Source organism: Pelodiscus sinensis, chromosome 30, assembly GCF_052426305.1.
Source record: "Pelodiscus sinensis isolate ZL-2025 chromosome 30, ASM5242630v1, whole genome shotgun sequence".
NCBI lineage: Eukaryota > Metazoa > Chordata > Testudines > Trionychidae > Pelodiscus > Pelodiscus sinensis.
Window position 1 is genome coordinate 15,972,242 of NC_143081.1, and position 15,259 is coordinate 15,987,500.

A 15,259-nucleotide genomic window follows, 5' to 3' on the forward strand; every position below is an offset into this window, starting at 1 on the left:
GTCCTCCCGTGTCCTGCTGGGCTGCAGCTTGGCGTCAGAGGAGACCAGGAAGAGCGGCTGACCCAGTTCTGCTGGCTTCCCGGATTTCCCCTCGCCCGCCACGCCTGTACGGTCACCCTGATCCTCAAGCGGGTACCCCAGGGCCTAGACGTGCTGCAGGCATCCTCTGGGGGTGGGGAGCGACGATGCTCAGTTCTCCACACACACAGGGCGGGGAGGCGGGCGCAGCGGGGATGGGGTGTGATCGTCGCTCGCCCTGGACATCGGGCTGCCGTCGGTGCAGGTGGAACCGTGTGCAGCGCCAGTCTGCGCCACGCGGCCTCAGGATGGGGGGCACCCCCAGGATCCTGCTCACTGGCTCAGGGGAGGCCATGCACATGGGGGGCCCTCCGACCACCAGCCACTGCTGGAGGCGGGCTGGGCGGGAGGGCACAGACCGAGGAGTGCCGCACACAGCACATGGGCATGGCTGCCTACACGAGGCACCACCCGCTCCCACGGACAGCGCTGCCGGGCACAGGTGTGTGTGCGGGCCCCTCTGCTGCCCATGGGGTCCCACTGTGGCCACTTCCCATGCCGGCTCGCCCATAGGACGGGGGTGGTAGTGGAGGAAACACGGTCCCCTGGGCACCTGAGGGCCCCTGTGAGGCAGGGACTGCTGTGCTGGCCACACGTGGCCTTGCTCCTGGGAGCTGCCCCTCTGGCCCGAGGACTGTTGCTTGCTGCTCACAGAGGAGGGCACGGCCTCCGGGATGGTGTTCCCAGGGATGACCGAAACCCTCTCCCTCTCGTGTGCTCTCCACAGCCGGACCAGCTGTGGCAGAGGGGCGAGCTGCACCACCGCCCCACCCCCCAGAGCCCAGGGGACCCGGCAGCGGGCCAGGATCCAGGAGAACCTGACGGGGCAGCATGTGGGTGTCCTGCGCGACACGCAGCCGAAATTGGCGCATTAGGTCCAGGAGGATGCCGAGAGGCAGAACCACACGTGGGACCGGCTCATGTGGCAGGGCCACAACACGTGTGAAATGATGGCACGTCCAGCTGCTGTCACTGCTCCTGCCCCCCAGCCTGCTGCCCCCCTGCTCTGCCTATTCCCCCTCACCCTGCCCCCAAGCGATGCCTTTGCTCCCTCCCCTGCTACACCTATTATCTGTCCCCTTGCTATGCCTATGCCCCCTCCCCCTACCCTTCCCATCGCTGACCCCGCTTCTGTCCCCCTCCTACCCACCCACCCTGTGGTCCCAGGACCTGCCCAACCCCAAATTCGCCACCCAAGGTGGCACTTCCAGCCGCCCCCCAGCCCTGAGCCCCCTTCTCCGTCCCCCCTCCAGGCTCTCACTCCTCCTCCTCCCCAGTTTATTTACTGAAAGAAAAACACAAAGTCCATTGTGTTGAAATCACAACAGATGTTTACTGAGTGTTCAGGGAAGGGAGGGGCTGTGGTGGGAAAAGGATCGTGGAGCAAGGCCCAGGCCCGGAGGAGGGAGGCCCTGGGGAAAGTTACTGGGGTCCTGAGACAAACTCTCCCTCAGGGCCTCCCGGATGTAAACCCCCAGGAAGGCCTCCCCCTTCCTCTCCGCAACAAGGTGAAGGACACAACACGCTGACACCAATGTCGAGGCAGGTCAGCAGGCACCTGAATCACGCCTGGAGGCGGCTGAAGTCACGCTCCACCTGCATGCGGGCCCAGCTGAGGTGGGAATTACATTGATCCGTCCTGGCTGGTGTACGGCTTCACCAGCCACAGTATGGGGGGGTAGCCTGTGCCCCCAGGATGCTCAGTGGCATCTGCACGTCCACAGTCACAAAGTCACGGTGGGGGAAGAATGTTCCAGCCGCCCACTTCCCGTAGAGGCTGGAGCTGTGAAATCCACGGGCCTCGTGCGCCCTGCCCCACCACCCCACAAAAGGGTCCCTGAACTGTCCACGGTGGTCGACCCGGGCCTGCAGCACCACGGAGAAGGAGCCCTTCCTGTTAATATCCTGGGCCGCTCCATGTTGTGGTGCGCGGACGGGGCTGTGGGTTCCATCGATGGCGCCACTGCAGGTGGGGAACCACAAGGCGGCAAATCCAGTGACAATTGGGTCCAGGTCTGCCAGGCGGATGACCCTGCACAGCAGGACTCCCTCCAACCCCTGCTTCCATGGGTCCCCCTTTCCCCCCACTGCAGGGTCTGCAGCCCCAGAGGGCCTCACCTCCACGGCCAGGAAGGCAGCCGGCACAAAGTGCATGGCCGCGTGGAGCCAGCTCATGCCCGGGGCAGCTCCGGCTCCGTGGCACGAAGAACAAAGCTGAGGCATCCAAAAGCTGGGTGACCAGGCCCGGCACTGCAGGAGCTTGGCTCTCCCTCGCAGAGGCAGGGAGCAGGCAGGAGCAGCAGCGAAGCGGCTGTCCGGGGGCCCTTTAAGCGCGTGTCTCTGCACGGCTCCGGCACCAGCCCTCGGAAGCAACCGGTGACCTAAGCCCTGGCGGAACTGGTTCCCGTGGCCTTTTATCTGGGAGAGCGTCCAATCAGTGCGCACGCTCTCTTGCAAAGAAGCAGGTCGCTTGGTGGGTTCGCTTTGGCCGGGCGGACGCCCTCCTCCGGGAGACGTTTCTCTGGAAGGTCTCGTCTGGGAAACATTTTTCGGAAGGAAGCCTGCAGTCTATTGCATAGCAAAGCCAGACTTGTTTGTTTTCCCAGTGGATCACATGTGGGGAGAGGTGCCTGGTCGGCCCATCCTTGGACGACATCCTGCTACTCCGCCTCTTGCCAAACTCTGTGCCTGGGTGGCAGTTTCCTGGCTGGGTGAGGCGTTGTTTATCTGATCAGAGAGAGAACATTCCGGTCCCAGGTGACTCCACGTCTTTGTGGAGGAGTCTGGCAGCAGCATGCACCATTGGCACGATTGTGCAAAGCATCCCTGCCTGTCCACGCTCCCCTGCTCGGCCCGCGTGCGACGCGCCCCAGACGTGAGTCAGGTCGGGGGGTTGCCGGGTCACAGAGCCGAGCTTTGCACAAGGCCAGAGCAGGCCTGACAAGGTGATGTTGTGGGTTTGGTTGAATCCTCCCTCCTGCCAATTCCCCACCTCCCCTGTGGGGCTCTCCTGCCGGAGCGATGATCCTCAGGGCGGGATCTTCCCCCTCAGACACACCCGGGCATGTAGCCAGACATGAACCCCATCTTGTTTTCTGCCCCCACTCCCCCAGGGAGCAAGAGAAAGGCCGTCAGCCTTTGATGCCCTGGGAACGCAGGTGGGCTGCCTGTCCCTGACTCTACCATAAACAGAAACCAGACAGTAAATGGGCTAGCTGACGACCCGGGGCCTCCCGTCGCCCTGATGGCTAGTACCAGTAATTGACATGCCTGCACTGTCCCAGGAGAGGAATCTTCGCCCCTCACATACCAGAGGTGCCCATTGTCTGCATCTTCCCAGGTGTGAATTCTGCTTTGCACCCTTCGTGGGAAACTTGGTGTTCAAAGCCATTTTTCCTAATTGGCCACTTGAGACCAGGAAGAAGCCTACCTGACCCAAGGGGTATAAAGAGGTGTTCAGTAGCCCACCCCATTGGAGCTCCAATCATCTACACTTGCTGGCAGGTATTGATTGTCTCCCGAGGTCTGTGGGACGCCCAACCTCGCCCTACTTCTTCCCGAGGGATTGAGAGAAAGACGCTGGCCACGCCAAGTCTGGAACGCAGGGGTGAGAAGATATACCTGCTAGGTGTCTATTTTGCATGCATTTAATAAGAGCTCAGAGAACCAAAGGGTTTCATGGTACCTGTAAGTGACTTATTAGTGTAATTTCTGTCCTGTCCTTTGTAGTGGCTGTGTTATCTGTAACACAGTAGTAGCATTTAACAGCTAAGTTTACCCTGTAACAATAAACCTGTAACTGTTTAAGTTTTAACCTGACTCCTTCAGTTGCTGTACCAGAACCAAGCACAATTTAAAAGAACCTCAGCCGGTCATGAGGGACAGGTATAGGAAGAGCTTGGGCGTTTGGATCATGTCACTCCCAGGTGACAGATCCGTTGGGGCATCTCTCAGTCTTTCCCAGACTGCCCGCTGCGAACGGATCCTGTATCCTAGCAGCTAAAATCTGAGGTGTAATAAGCTCTTCCTATAAACTCGGGGCGTCTGAGAGCCTGTTGGCTGCCCTCTGCGACGGGATCCCGGTCCTAGCAGTAAATTCACAGACGTTAAACTCTTTTTCGGGGCGCCCTCCAGCCTCCTAGGCTGCCCACTGCGACGAGACCTTGCGTCTCAGCAGTTGAAGACTTGGGAGTAACACACACGCACACACTGCCCTGACCATCAGCTGACAGGGCACTCACCCACTGCCAGAGCATAACGGAGGGGACCGGTTCACCCGCACGCACACGCTGACCCTAGGACGTCCCTGGCCCACAGCCTGGTTTCACAGCACTGCCCCGCTGTGCCCTCAGGTGCCTTTGGGATCCATGGGCTGGTGTAACAGCACGGCCGCTCTGCGCCCTTCTCAAGGCTTTTCCCCGCTCTGGCATGACGAAAGCAGAAGTTGGGGGCCCACGAGAGCACCCCAAAACCTTTCTTCTAGAGGCTCTGCTACAAACACTTCCCCCCAAACCCTAATACCCGGATTTTGGGGGGCTCGCTGCCACCGTCAAGTGCTTTGAACCTCAAATAACAAACACACACAAATGGGGTAACACTTGAACTCACCCCAGGGACCTCCCAAACCCTTTTCCCCCAAAACAGCTTGAAAAGGAGAAGAGAAAAACGAGCTGCAATCTCCGGCAGCCGACCTCTCAGTCAGAGGCCTCCAGCCACACGCAGACGGACCTTCCAGGACACAAGACTCAACCAGTGCAGGCTAATTACAAAAAAGAAACAATCGTTTCTTACCAAAACAAAAGCACAGTTGCAAGCACAGTAAATTGGCTAGATGGAAAGAGCCACCATTGATACCACATTTATACACCAGCCACACCATCACAGGACTGAACCAGATCAGCCATACCGTCACTGGTGCATTCTCCTGCACATCTACTAACGTAGTATACGCCATCATGTGCCAACAATGCCCCACTGCTATAAACATCGGCCAAACTGGACAGTCCCTGCGTAAAAGAATCAATGGACACAAATCAGATATTAGGATGGCAACATACAAAAACCTGTAGGGGAACACTTCAATCTCCCTGGACACACAATTGCAGATCTAAAAGTAGCCATCCGGCAGCAAAAAACCTTCAGGACCAGACTTCAAAGAGAAACTGCTGAGCTACAGTTCATCTTCACGTTTGACACCATCAACTCAGGATTAAACCAAGACTGTGAATGGCTAGCCAAGTACAAAAGCAGCTTCTCCTCTTTTGGTGTTCACACCCCCAGATCAGCTACTAGAAGTGGGCCTCTTCCTCCCTGATTGGATCCACCTCGTCACCTCCAGCCTGATTCTGGCCTGCATATTTATACTTGCCTCTGGAAATTTTCACTACATGCATCTGACGAAGTGGGTCTTTGCCCATGGAAGCTTATGCTCCTACACTTCGGTTAGTCTCTAAGGTGCCACAGGACTCCTCGCCGCTTTTGCAGATTCAGACTAACACGGCGACCCCTCTGATACTTGACACCATTTGAGACTTAGGAAAAGTCCCTGGGCTGAAGACTCAGTTACAAAAGAGAAAAACCAACTAGCCAGCTCAGACATGATTTCCAAATGCCCAGAAAAGGAAAACAACAAACCTGAGGGACGAGGTGAACTTTCCCTGCTCACACGTTTCAAGAAGTCCGTGCATGGAGAGAGACGCGTCTCCCACCTCCCTTGATCCCCGGGAGAAACTGCTCTGATCTCAGACAAGGGAGAGAGAGAAAACCCCTTTCCCAGCTTGAAATTCCTACCTGCACTGCTATTGGCTGACCACCCGACACCTGGGCTAGGGACATGAGTGAACCCCTTAGTCACTGGGTGCTGGTCAGCACTCCTGATGATGACACCCCTCCTGTGCATTTGGACTCGGTGGACTGGTTTCACAACACTGCCAGCTGCCATCTTCACGTGCCCCCAGGTTCAGTACCTCCCCCTCCCCACTCTCACCCCACAATCCTTCTGTGGGTAACCCAGGGGATGAGCAAAGCCTGGACATTGTGCTGCCGTCTGTGCACATGGAACCGCATGCAGCACCCGTGTGTGCCACACGACCCCGGGAGGCAGCCTGGGAGCACCCTGGGATCCCTTTAAGTGTGTCTGTCAGCCAGCTTGTGGCAACAGCACCCAGAAACAACTGGTGAGCTAACTCCGCGTCCTTGCACTGGTGAGCGAATTCCCTGGCTGAAGACGTTCCGGGGGCCTTCTATGCAAGAGAGCCTCCAATCCGCGCGGAGGCTCGCTTGTGATGCACTATCCCTGCCAAGATGCGCTCTTCCGGAAGAAGTCTCTTTGGAATTACCTTCCGGAAAGGCGTCTTCGGGAAGAAGCCTGCAGAATAGACGTATCCTGAGCTCATTGTATAACAGAGCCAGACTTGGATCACGTGTTGGGTGGGGTACCTAGTAGGCGCGTCCTCTTACTCAGGGTGTTTCCAAACTGTGCTTAGCTGGCGGTTCCCTGGCTGGGTGGGGTTCTTCTTCTGATCAGAGACAACGTCCCACGACGAGCTGACTGCAGGACTTCTTGGAGGAGTCTGGCGCTGGCACGCACCACTTGCATGATTGTACAAAGCGTCCCTGCCTCTCCCTGCCTGGCCCTTTGCCAAGCTCAGGCGCCTTTGGACTCCATGGGCTGCTTTCACAGCACCTTCAACTGCCATCCTCCCCTCCCCCGGGTTTAGCACTTGCCGATCCCCACTCCCGCCCCACAGTCGTCCTGAGGGTAACCCACGGGATGAGCAACCCCCCGGGGTGTTTGGGCACCGCAGGGATCTTCAGCTGGGGCACAAGGAGCATTCCTGGGGAGCGAGTGGGGAAGCCAGAACCTCCCCTGAGGAAGTGAGAGCGAGAGAGAAAGGAAAAGAGAGCGAAGCCACCAGCGTAACCAGGACAGTTCCTGGCGTCGGGGCAGTGAGTGGATCTGCGGACGGGGAGCCAAACACACACACAATATTTTGTGATAATATTAAATCCAATGAAAAATATTCAGAGCCTGCAGCCCATAGAACTGGTTCCACCAGGCGGAGTCACAGGGCCTAGAGAGAGGTGCGGCCGGGAGAGATCCAAGAGTGACAATACGAAATCTAATGACATTCGAGCCGGCGACCCACAGACCTGGTAACACCAGTCAGGGTCAGGGGGCCTAGAGAGAGGTGGGGCGGGAGAGATCTCACCCCTCTGCAGACCTTGCACTGGTCGCGGTTCCCAGAGCGCGATGGGAGCCGGGGGTCCGGAGGGAGCCCCCAGACGATCAGGCAGGACAGGTTGGAGTCTCAATGGAGCAGACACAGGGTTCAAATCCTGGCACCAGAACCGGTTTCCCTGGGCAAGGGGGGGTTTTTTTGCAGGGAGAGGGGGACACTGGGTTTGTGCCTGGGCATACGGAGGTGACACAACAGAGACTGGTCACGCCCGGCTGGGGGGTGCCCCAGGAAGGAGCTCACAATGCAGCGGGGCAGGCTCAGTGCTGGGGGGCCAATAGGATCCAATCTAGAACTGGTCTGATAACGGCTCGTTTGGGGGGAGCCGGCCTGGGTTCATTAGCCTCTGGAGCAGAGATTTCCCATCATGCCGTGCTTCTCCCCTTTCGCTATCCCAGAGTTCAGTGCGGTCCCTGCTCCGGAAGAGCTGGTCTCCACCTGTCTGCTAGTGGGGAGGTCTCTCTGCCCCATCCCCAGTGCAGCTGAGTCTGGGGTGTGTCTCAGCCCCATCGCCCTTGTCTGGAGGGCTCAGCTGGGTCTCCCCGGCCTGTTCCCTGCTTTGTCTTTGGTTCCAGCAGCGGCTGGGGGAGGGGGATGGTTTCCCCGAGTGTCACTGCCTGGCCCCCCAAGAGCACAGGGCTGGCAGGTAGCAAGTCCCCCTTCCGGCTCCCTCCTCCCTCCATGGAGGTTCTCACCCCCCAGTCCCCTCTCGCCTCCCCCCTCCCAGGCTCTCCCCAGTTCTGTGGCCCCACACAGCGAATGCAAAGCTCTGAGTGTTCCCAAAGCAGATGTGCCCTTCATTTTGTCATCGGTGAAGGGGGCAGAGGGGCGGGGGGATGACGCAGAAGGCTCCCGTATGGGGCAGCCCAGGTGGGAGTGTCAGGGCCTCCCAGATGTGCCCAGCCCCCGGTGGCTCTGCGGATGGGAGCCGAGCATGGCTGCTCATAGACCCTACCTAAACAGCCCACCTCCCCCGGCAGGACGGCCTCCCCGTTCCCTTTGCAGACCCCGCTTCGCCGGCCATTAAATACCTCCCGGGAGGTGTTGAGGTGGCCAGCGTAGGGCTGCAGGGGACGGGCTGCACCTCCCACCAGGCTGATGGGCATCTCCGCGGCCCCACCCTGCTGCTGCAGACGGAGAAGAAAGTTGGAGCGTGCAGCCTCCCGAATGCGCTCGAATGAAGGAACACACGTGCTGCGTGCGCCTTCCCCCAGCGCCCGCCCTAGAGGTCTGTAAAATGGGCCCTGTGGCCCGTCACGGCCTGCGGAACCACCGAGAGTCTCTCTTTCCATTGGTGTCGAGTGATGCCCGGTGCCCTGGGGCACGGATGGGGATGTGGGTCCCGTCAATAGCCCCCCCACCCCCACTGTTAGCAAAGCCCAGGGCGCCAAATCCCCCGTCGGCCAGGCGCACGACTGAGCAGCAGGATGCTGCTGATGGACCTGATCTCCTGCAGGAGACAAACACGCTGAGAATCACAGGGGTGCCAGGGACGCTCAGACTCCGCAGCCCCAGAAGGAACGGGCAGCGGACGCCAGAGCAGCCTACGCCCCCTCGACAGACAGAGGGGTGGCAGGGCCTGATCGCAGACTCCAGCCCCGTGGCCCCGCAGAGTGGAAGGCAGAAGGTAGGGGAGGGGGAAAAACAGGGGAAAGGGGGGGAAGAGGAAGGGGCTTGTGTGGAGGGGACGGGGCAGGTCAGGAGAAGAAAGGGGGAGGCACCAAGGGACAGGATGGAGGAGAGAGAAATGCCAGGGGGCCAAGTGCAGACACTGAGGAAAAGGGCAGGAGGGGAGGTGTCCGTGGGAGGGGGACAGGGTGATGTGGGGAGAGGAGGGGGGAAGGGCATTGCGGCTAGAGGGGGGAGGGGGAGACGCTGGGAGAAGGCTTGAAAGGAGGGGTGGGCATGAGGAAGGTGGGGATGGAGCAAGACGTGTGAGGGCACAGGGGCATGAGGGGAACGGGGGCAGAGGCTGGGTATCAGGGAAAAAGAAGACAAAGGGGGCAGGGGCAGTGAGGGAAGGGGGAGGCACCAGGATGGTGCAGGGCTAAGGGAAGGTGCAGGTACCAGGGGATCCTTGGGGTGAAGCAGAAGGGCAGACACCTGCAGGGGAGGGACCAGCACCAGAGGAGAGAGGCAGGGCAGGTGTGTAGAGGGAGGTGTTAGGAGAGGGGATGAGGAGGGGTAGCTCACATGATCAGAGTGGGGCTACTGGAGCGGTGGGCACAGGTGGAGAGAAGGGCTGGCGGAGGGGGGCAGGTCACAGGAGGGCTGAGGGCAGTGAGCAGGGCAGGAGACAGGGCAGCAGAGGAGGGTGAGGGGTTGGGGGCTGCAGGCACCGGGGAGCTGATGGAGCAAGGGGAGGAGACAGGGCAGCAGAGGAGGGTGAGGGGTTGGGGGCAGCAGGCACCGGGGAGCTGATGGAGCAAGGGGAGGAGACAGGGCAGCAGAGGAGGGTGAGGGGTTGGGGGGCTACAGGCACCGGGGAGTTGACGGAGCAAGGGGAGGAGACAGGGCAGCAGAGGAGGGTGAGGGGTTGGGGGCAGCAGGCACCGGGGAGCTGATGGAGCAAGGGGAGGAGACAGGACAGCAGGGGAGGGTGAGGGGTTGGGGGCAGCAGGCACCGGGGAGCTGATGGAGCAAGGGGAGGAGACAGGACAGCAGGGGAGGGTGAGGGGTTGGGGGCAGCAGGCACCGGGGAGCTGATGGAGCAAGGGGAGGAGACAGGACAGCAGGGGAGGGTGAGGGGTTGGGGGCAGCAGGCACCGGGGAGCTGATGGAGCAAGGGGAGGAGACAGGGCAGCAGAGGAGGGTGAGGGGTTGGGGGCAGCAGGCACCGGGGAGTTGACGGAGCAAGGGGAGGAGACAGGGCAGCAGACGAGGGTGAGGGGTTGGGGGCAGCAGGCACCGGGGAGCTGATGGAGCAAGGGGAGGAGACAGGGCAGCAGAGGGAAAGGGTCGAGGTTGATACGAGATTGATTAATAACTTGGGTGCCACAGGCACATCCTAGCAAGCCCCATGAACTCCGTGCAGGTGCACAACACCAACTCCACTCTGCTCATGGGAGAAACGCTTAGGCTGTGTCTACACTGGCAGCTTCTGGCCCAAGAACACGTCCACGCTGCCGGTGCGAGCTGGGCTTTTGCACAAGAGCATCCGTGGCAGTGTGGACACTTGCCCAAGAAAGCTCCCCTGCCCCGTTAGCCAGAGAGGTTTCTTGTGCAAGAAATCCCTGCCGAGCATGCACACTGCTCTCTTGCACAAGAGAGCTCACACCTCTTCGACGTGCGAGACGCCCTCTCTTCCCGCGCCGGGCTGTACATTCCCTTGCACAAGAGAGCTCACACCTCTTCGACAAGAGCGTCCCTTTGTGCGAGACGCCCTCCCTTCCCGCGCCGGGCTGTACATTCCCTTGCACAAGAGAGCTCCCACCCCTTCGACAAGAGCGTCCCTTTGTGCGAGACGCCCTCTCTTCCCGCGCCGGGCTGTACATTCCCTTGCACAAGAGAGCTCACACCCCTTCGACAAGAGCGTCCCTTTCTGCGAGACGTCCTCTCTTCCCGCACCGGGCTGTACATTCCCTTGCACAAGAGAGCTCACACCCCTTCGACAAGAGCGTCCCTTTGTGCGAGACGCCCTCTCTTCCCGTGCCGGGCTGTACATTCCCTTGCACAAGAGAGCTCACACCCCTTCGACAAGAGCGTCCCTTTGTGCGAGACGCCCTCTCTTCCCGTGCCGGGCTGTACATTCCCTTGCACAAGAGAGTTCACACCCCTTCGACAAGAGCGTCCCTTTCTGCGAGACGCCCTCCCTTCCCGCACCGGGCTGTACATTCCCTTGCACAAGAGAGCTCACACCTCTTCGACAAGAGCGTCCCTTTGTGCGAGACGCCCTCCCTTCCCGCGCCGGGCTGTACATTCCCTTGCACAAGAGAGCTCACACCTCTTCGACAAGAGCGTCCCTTTGTGCGAGACGCCCTCCCTTCCCGCGCCGGGCTGTACATTCCCTTGCACAAGAGAGCTCCCACCCCTTCGACAAGAGCGTCCCTTTGTGCGAGACGCCCTCTCTTCCCGCGCCGGGCTGTACATTCCCTTGCACAAGAGAGCTCACACCCCTTCGACAAGAGCGTCCCTTTCTGCGAGACGTCCTCTCTTCCCGCACCGGGCTGTACATTCCCTTGCACAAGAGAGCTCACACCCCTTCGACAAGAGCGTCCCTTTGTGCGAGACGCCCTCTCTTCCCGTGCCGGGCTGTACATTCCCTTGCACAAGAGAGCTCACACCCCTTCGACAAGAGCGTCCCTTTGTGCGAGACGCCCTCTCTTCCCGTGCCGGGCTGTACATTCCCTTGCACAAGAGAGTTCACACCCCTTCGACAAGAGCGTCCCTTTCTGCGAGACGCCCTCCCTTCCCGCACCGGGCTGTACATTCCCTTGCACAAGAGAGCTCACACCTCTTCGACAAGAGCGTCCCTTTGTGCGAGACGCCCTCCCTTCCCGCGCCGGGCTGTACATTCCCTTGCACAAGAGAGCTCCCACCCCTTCGACAAGAGCGTCCCTTTGTGCGAGACGCCCTCTCTTCCCGCGCCGGGCTGTACATTCCCTTGCACAAGAGAGCTCACACCCCTTCGACAAGAGCGTCCCTTTCTGCGAGACGTCCTCTCTTCCCGCACCGGGCTGTACATTCCCTTGCACAAGAGAGCTCACACCCCTTCGACAAGAGCGTCCCTTTGTGCGAGACGCCCTCCCTTCCCGCGCCGGGCTGTACATTCCCTTGCACAAGAGCAGGCGGGCAGTGTGGATGCTCGGTGGGTTCTTGCACAACAACAGCCGTGCTGCCACAAGAAGCTGTGAGTGTAGACACAGCCTCAGGGAACACTGCCCCCAGCCTCTCCGCCCCGAGTTCATGGCACACACATGGGGGTTTTGCAATGGCAGGATAGTTGCATGAGGGGGACTTGTGGGGGCCAAACTAATCCCTGTTGGGAGGAGGATGGTGGGAAAGGCCCTTGGAGAGGGGTGACATGACACCTTTTACTTCTGGTCACGTGTCCATCTTGCCCCGAGCGTGTTACCTGCAGCGGCCGGGCTACCGGGAGTCGGGGGACATGGCTACCGGGAGTCGGGGGGACATGGCTACCGGGAGTCGGGGGGGTGGCTACCGGGAGTCGGGGGCGTGGCTACCGGGAGTCGGGGGACATGGCTACCGGGAGTCGGGGGCGTGGCTACCGGGAGTCGGGGGACGTGGCTACCGGGAGTTGGGGGGGGTGGCTACCGGAAGTCGGGGGCGTGGCTACCGGGAGTCAGGGGACATGGCTACCGGGAGTCGGGGGACGTGGCTACCGGGAGTCGGGGACGTGGCTACCGGGAGTCGGGGGCTTGGCTACCGGGAGTCGGGGGACATGGCTACCGGGAGTCGGGGGACATGGCTACCGGGAGTCGGGGGCTTGGCTACCGGGAGTCGGGGGACATGGCTACCGGGAGTCGGGGGACGTGGCTACCGGGAGTCGGGGGGGTGGCTACCGGGAGTCGGGGGACGTGGCTACCGGGACTCGGGGGACATGGCTACCGGGAGTCGGGGGACGTGGCTACCGGGAGTCGGGGGACGTGGCTACCGGGACTCGGAGGACATGGCTACCGGGAGTCGGGGGACGTGGCTACCGGGACTCGGAGGACGTGGCTACCGGGAGTCGGGGGACGTGGCTACCGGGACTCGGGGGACATGGCTACCGGGAGTCGGGGGACGTGGCTACCGGGAGTCGGGGACATGGCTACCGGGAGTCGGGGGCGTGGCTACCGGGAGTCGGGGGACGTGGCTACCGGGAGTCGGGGACATGGCTACCGGGAGTCGGGGGACGTGGCTACCGGGAGTTGGGGACATGGCTACCGGGAGTCGGGGGACGTGGCTACCGGGAGTCGGGGACATGGTTACCGGGAGTCGGGGGCGTGGCTACCGGGAGTCGGGGACATGGCTACCGGGAGTCGGGACCGTGGCAAGTGGGGCACCACCAAACATTATACAAACCTGCCGCCCCTGCACTCGGCTGATCGCCGGGAAGCCGGCTACTCGGCTCCCTTCCCCGCTGGCAGCACTGCAGCCCAGGAGTGGGGGTCGCAGGGCTAGCAGGGACGGGTGCAGGATTCGGGGTGCAGACGTGACAGTACAGGGCGCAGGATTCGGGGGATCTGCAAGTGCCCGTGACCCCTCAGTCTGCGCGGCCCCTGCAGAGCGGCTGTAGCTCGTGTCACCAGGGCAGGGCGGGCCCTGGGCCCCTGGCCAGCTGGCCCCGGGTTCCGTCCGTGTCAGTGGCTCAGAGCTGGCCGGCCATTCCCACCTGTGCCCGGCTGGTCGGGCTGCTGTCGAGATGGGCAGAGCCCAGGCCGTCCTGCTGACCCGAGAGCTTCCTCAGTTTCCCCTCCCACGCCTCCTCCCCCTCACTCCCCGGGCCCTATATAGCTCACTGGGCGGGGGTGGTGAATGATCCCGAGGTGCAGGTCGGATCTGGCAGCAGCCCAGACGCGAGGACTTGGTGAGTAGCGGGAGATCCATCCCGCCGGAGAGGGGCAGCGTGGCCTAGTGGTTAGAGCAGGCAGGGCTGGGCACGAGGGCTCTCCGGAGAGGAGGGGTTTGAGCAGCCCTGGCCCCGCAGCGGCCGGATCCCCAGCGGGTTCGGCGCAGCGCAGGAGACAGACGCTCCCCACCCAGCCTGGGGCCCACGGGGGGAGGGCGCGGGGCTGGGGTCTGGAGCGCTCGTTCGGGTTCCCCAGTGTTGGGGCAGCTCTGAGTCTTGAGGGCGGGATGCTGGGCCGGAGATTCTGGATTTCAGGCGGAGCGCAGGAGAAAGACGCTCCCCAGGCACGCTCGAGGCCACATCTGGCCCCGGGGCCGGAGGTTCCCCACCCCTACTCTGGCGCATTTGGGGCCGCGTGGGGGGAGGGTTGTACCCGGGAGGGGGCAGGGAGGGGGCAGATCCACCCCGCGCTGTCTCCATCCATCCCCCCTCTCCCCACGGCAGGTGGATCCAGGCGCACGACATGGCCCCGGGGGGACCCCGCCCCGCGCTCCTGCTGCTCCTGGCCCTGCTGCCGCCCGGCCTGGCCTGGCTCTTTGCCTCCCGCAGCGCCCAGGACTTCGTGGCCAGGCACGTGGATTTCCCCAGGAGCAGACCCCCCCCCGGCCAGCAGTACTGCGACTACCTCATGGGGCAGGGGCGCTCCCTGCCCGGCCCCCCGAGACGCCCCTTCACCTTCGTCCACGCCGACCCCAGCCAGCTCGCCAGCCTCTGCCGCTGCGGGGACGGGTCCCAGCCCCGGGCCAGGACGTGTGTCAGCAGGAACCGCATCCCCACCACCACCTGCCGCTGGCTCGGCGGCGCCATAAGGGGGGGCTTTGGTTTAGGGATGGGGGGCTCGGTGGGGGCCACTGGTGCCGGGCCGGGCTGGCCCTATGTAAGCCGCTATGCGAGACGCAGGATCCGCGTGGCCTGCCGCGGCGGGGAGCCCGTGGGGGTCCTGGCCACCGTGTAGAGCCGGGCGGGGCCGAGGCCGGGAGCCGGAGAGGGTCCCTGCACCCCGGTTTGCTGCCCCTGGGCCTGCCCTGCCCTGTACCCGCCCCCTCCCCGACCAGTGACACTCCAGCCCCTCCCCTGGCCCAGCGCCCGCCGAGCGACTCTGAAATCTCCCAGGAATTTGCTTTGGGGGCCTCACGTGAGTGTCCCAGGGCAGAGCAAAGTTCCCATGAGCCCTGCCTGGGCGCCCCTTCCCCTCCCCCCCCCCCCCCGCTGTACCCACTAGCCCGCACAGCCTCCTCCCCTCCCCCTCCCGCGGGCTGCGGGGCTGATCCCGGGGGAAGCTGCCGCTTTGTTGAATTTTCTCGCTGCTCCTGCAATAAAACCCTTCCCTGCGCACGCAGCACGAGGGCGAGTTTGGGGGGGGGGGGGGGGC

At 62.1% G+C, this 15,259-nt stretch overlaps 1 protein-coding gene across 1 annotated transcript in view; it reads left to right on the plus strand.

Annotated features, from left to right (window-relative positions):
• Positions 1–13,082: 13,082 nt before the first annotated feature.
• Positions 13,083–15,259, plus strand: part of LOC149521282 (uncharacterized) — a 4,511-nt gene continuing 2,334 nt past the window's right edge. Inside the window, exons 1-3 of the mRNA XM_089774151.1 lie at positions 13,083–13,308; positions 13,805–13,845; positions 14,437–15,259. The exon at positions 14,437–15,259 is cut by the window's right edge and continues 236 nt beyond it. Coding sequence (XP_089630277.1) covers positions 13,083–13,308; positions 13,805–13,845; positions 14,437–15,259 — 1,090 coding nt within the window. The remainder of the gene's footprint in view (positions 13,309–13,804; positions 13,846–14,436) is intronic.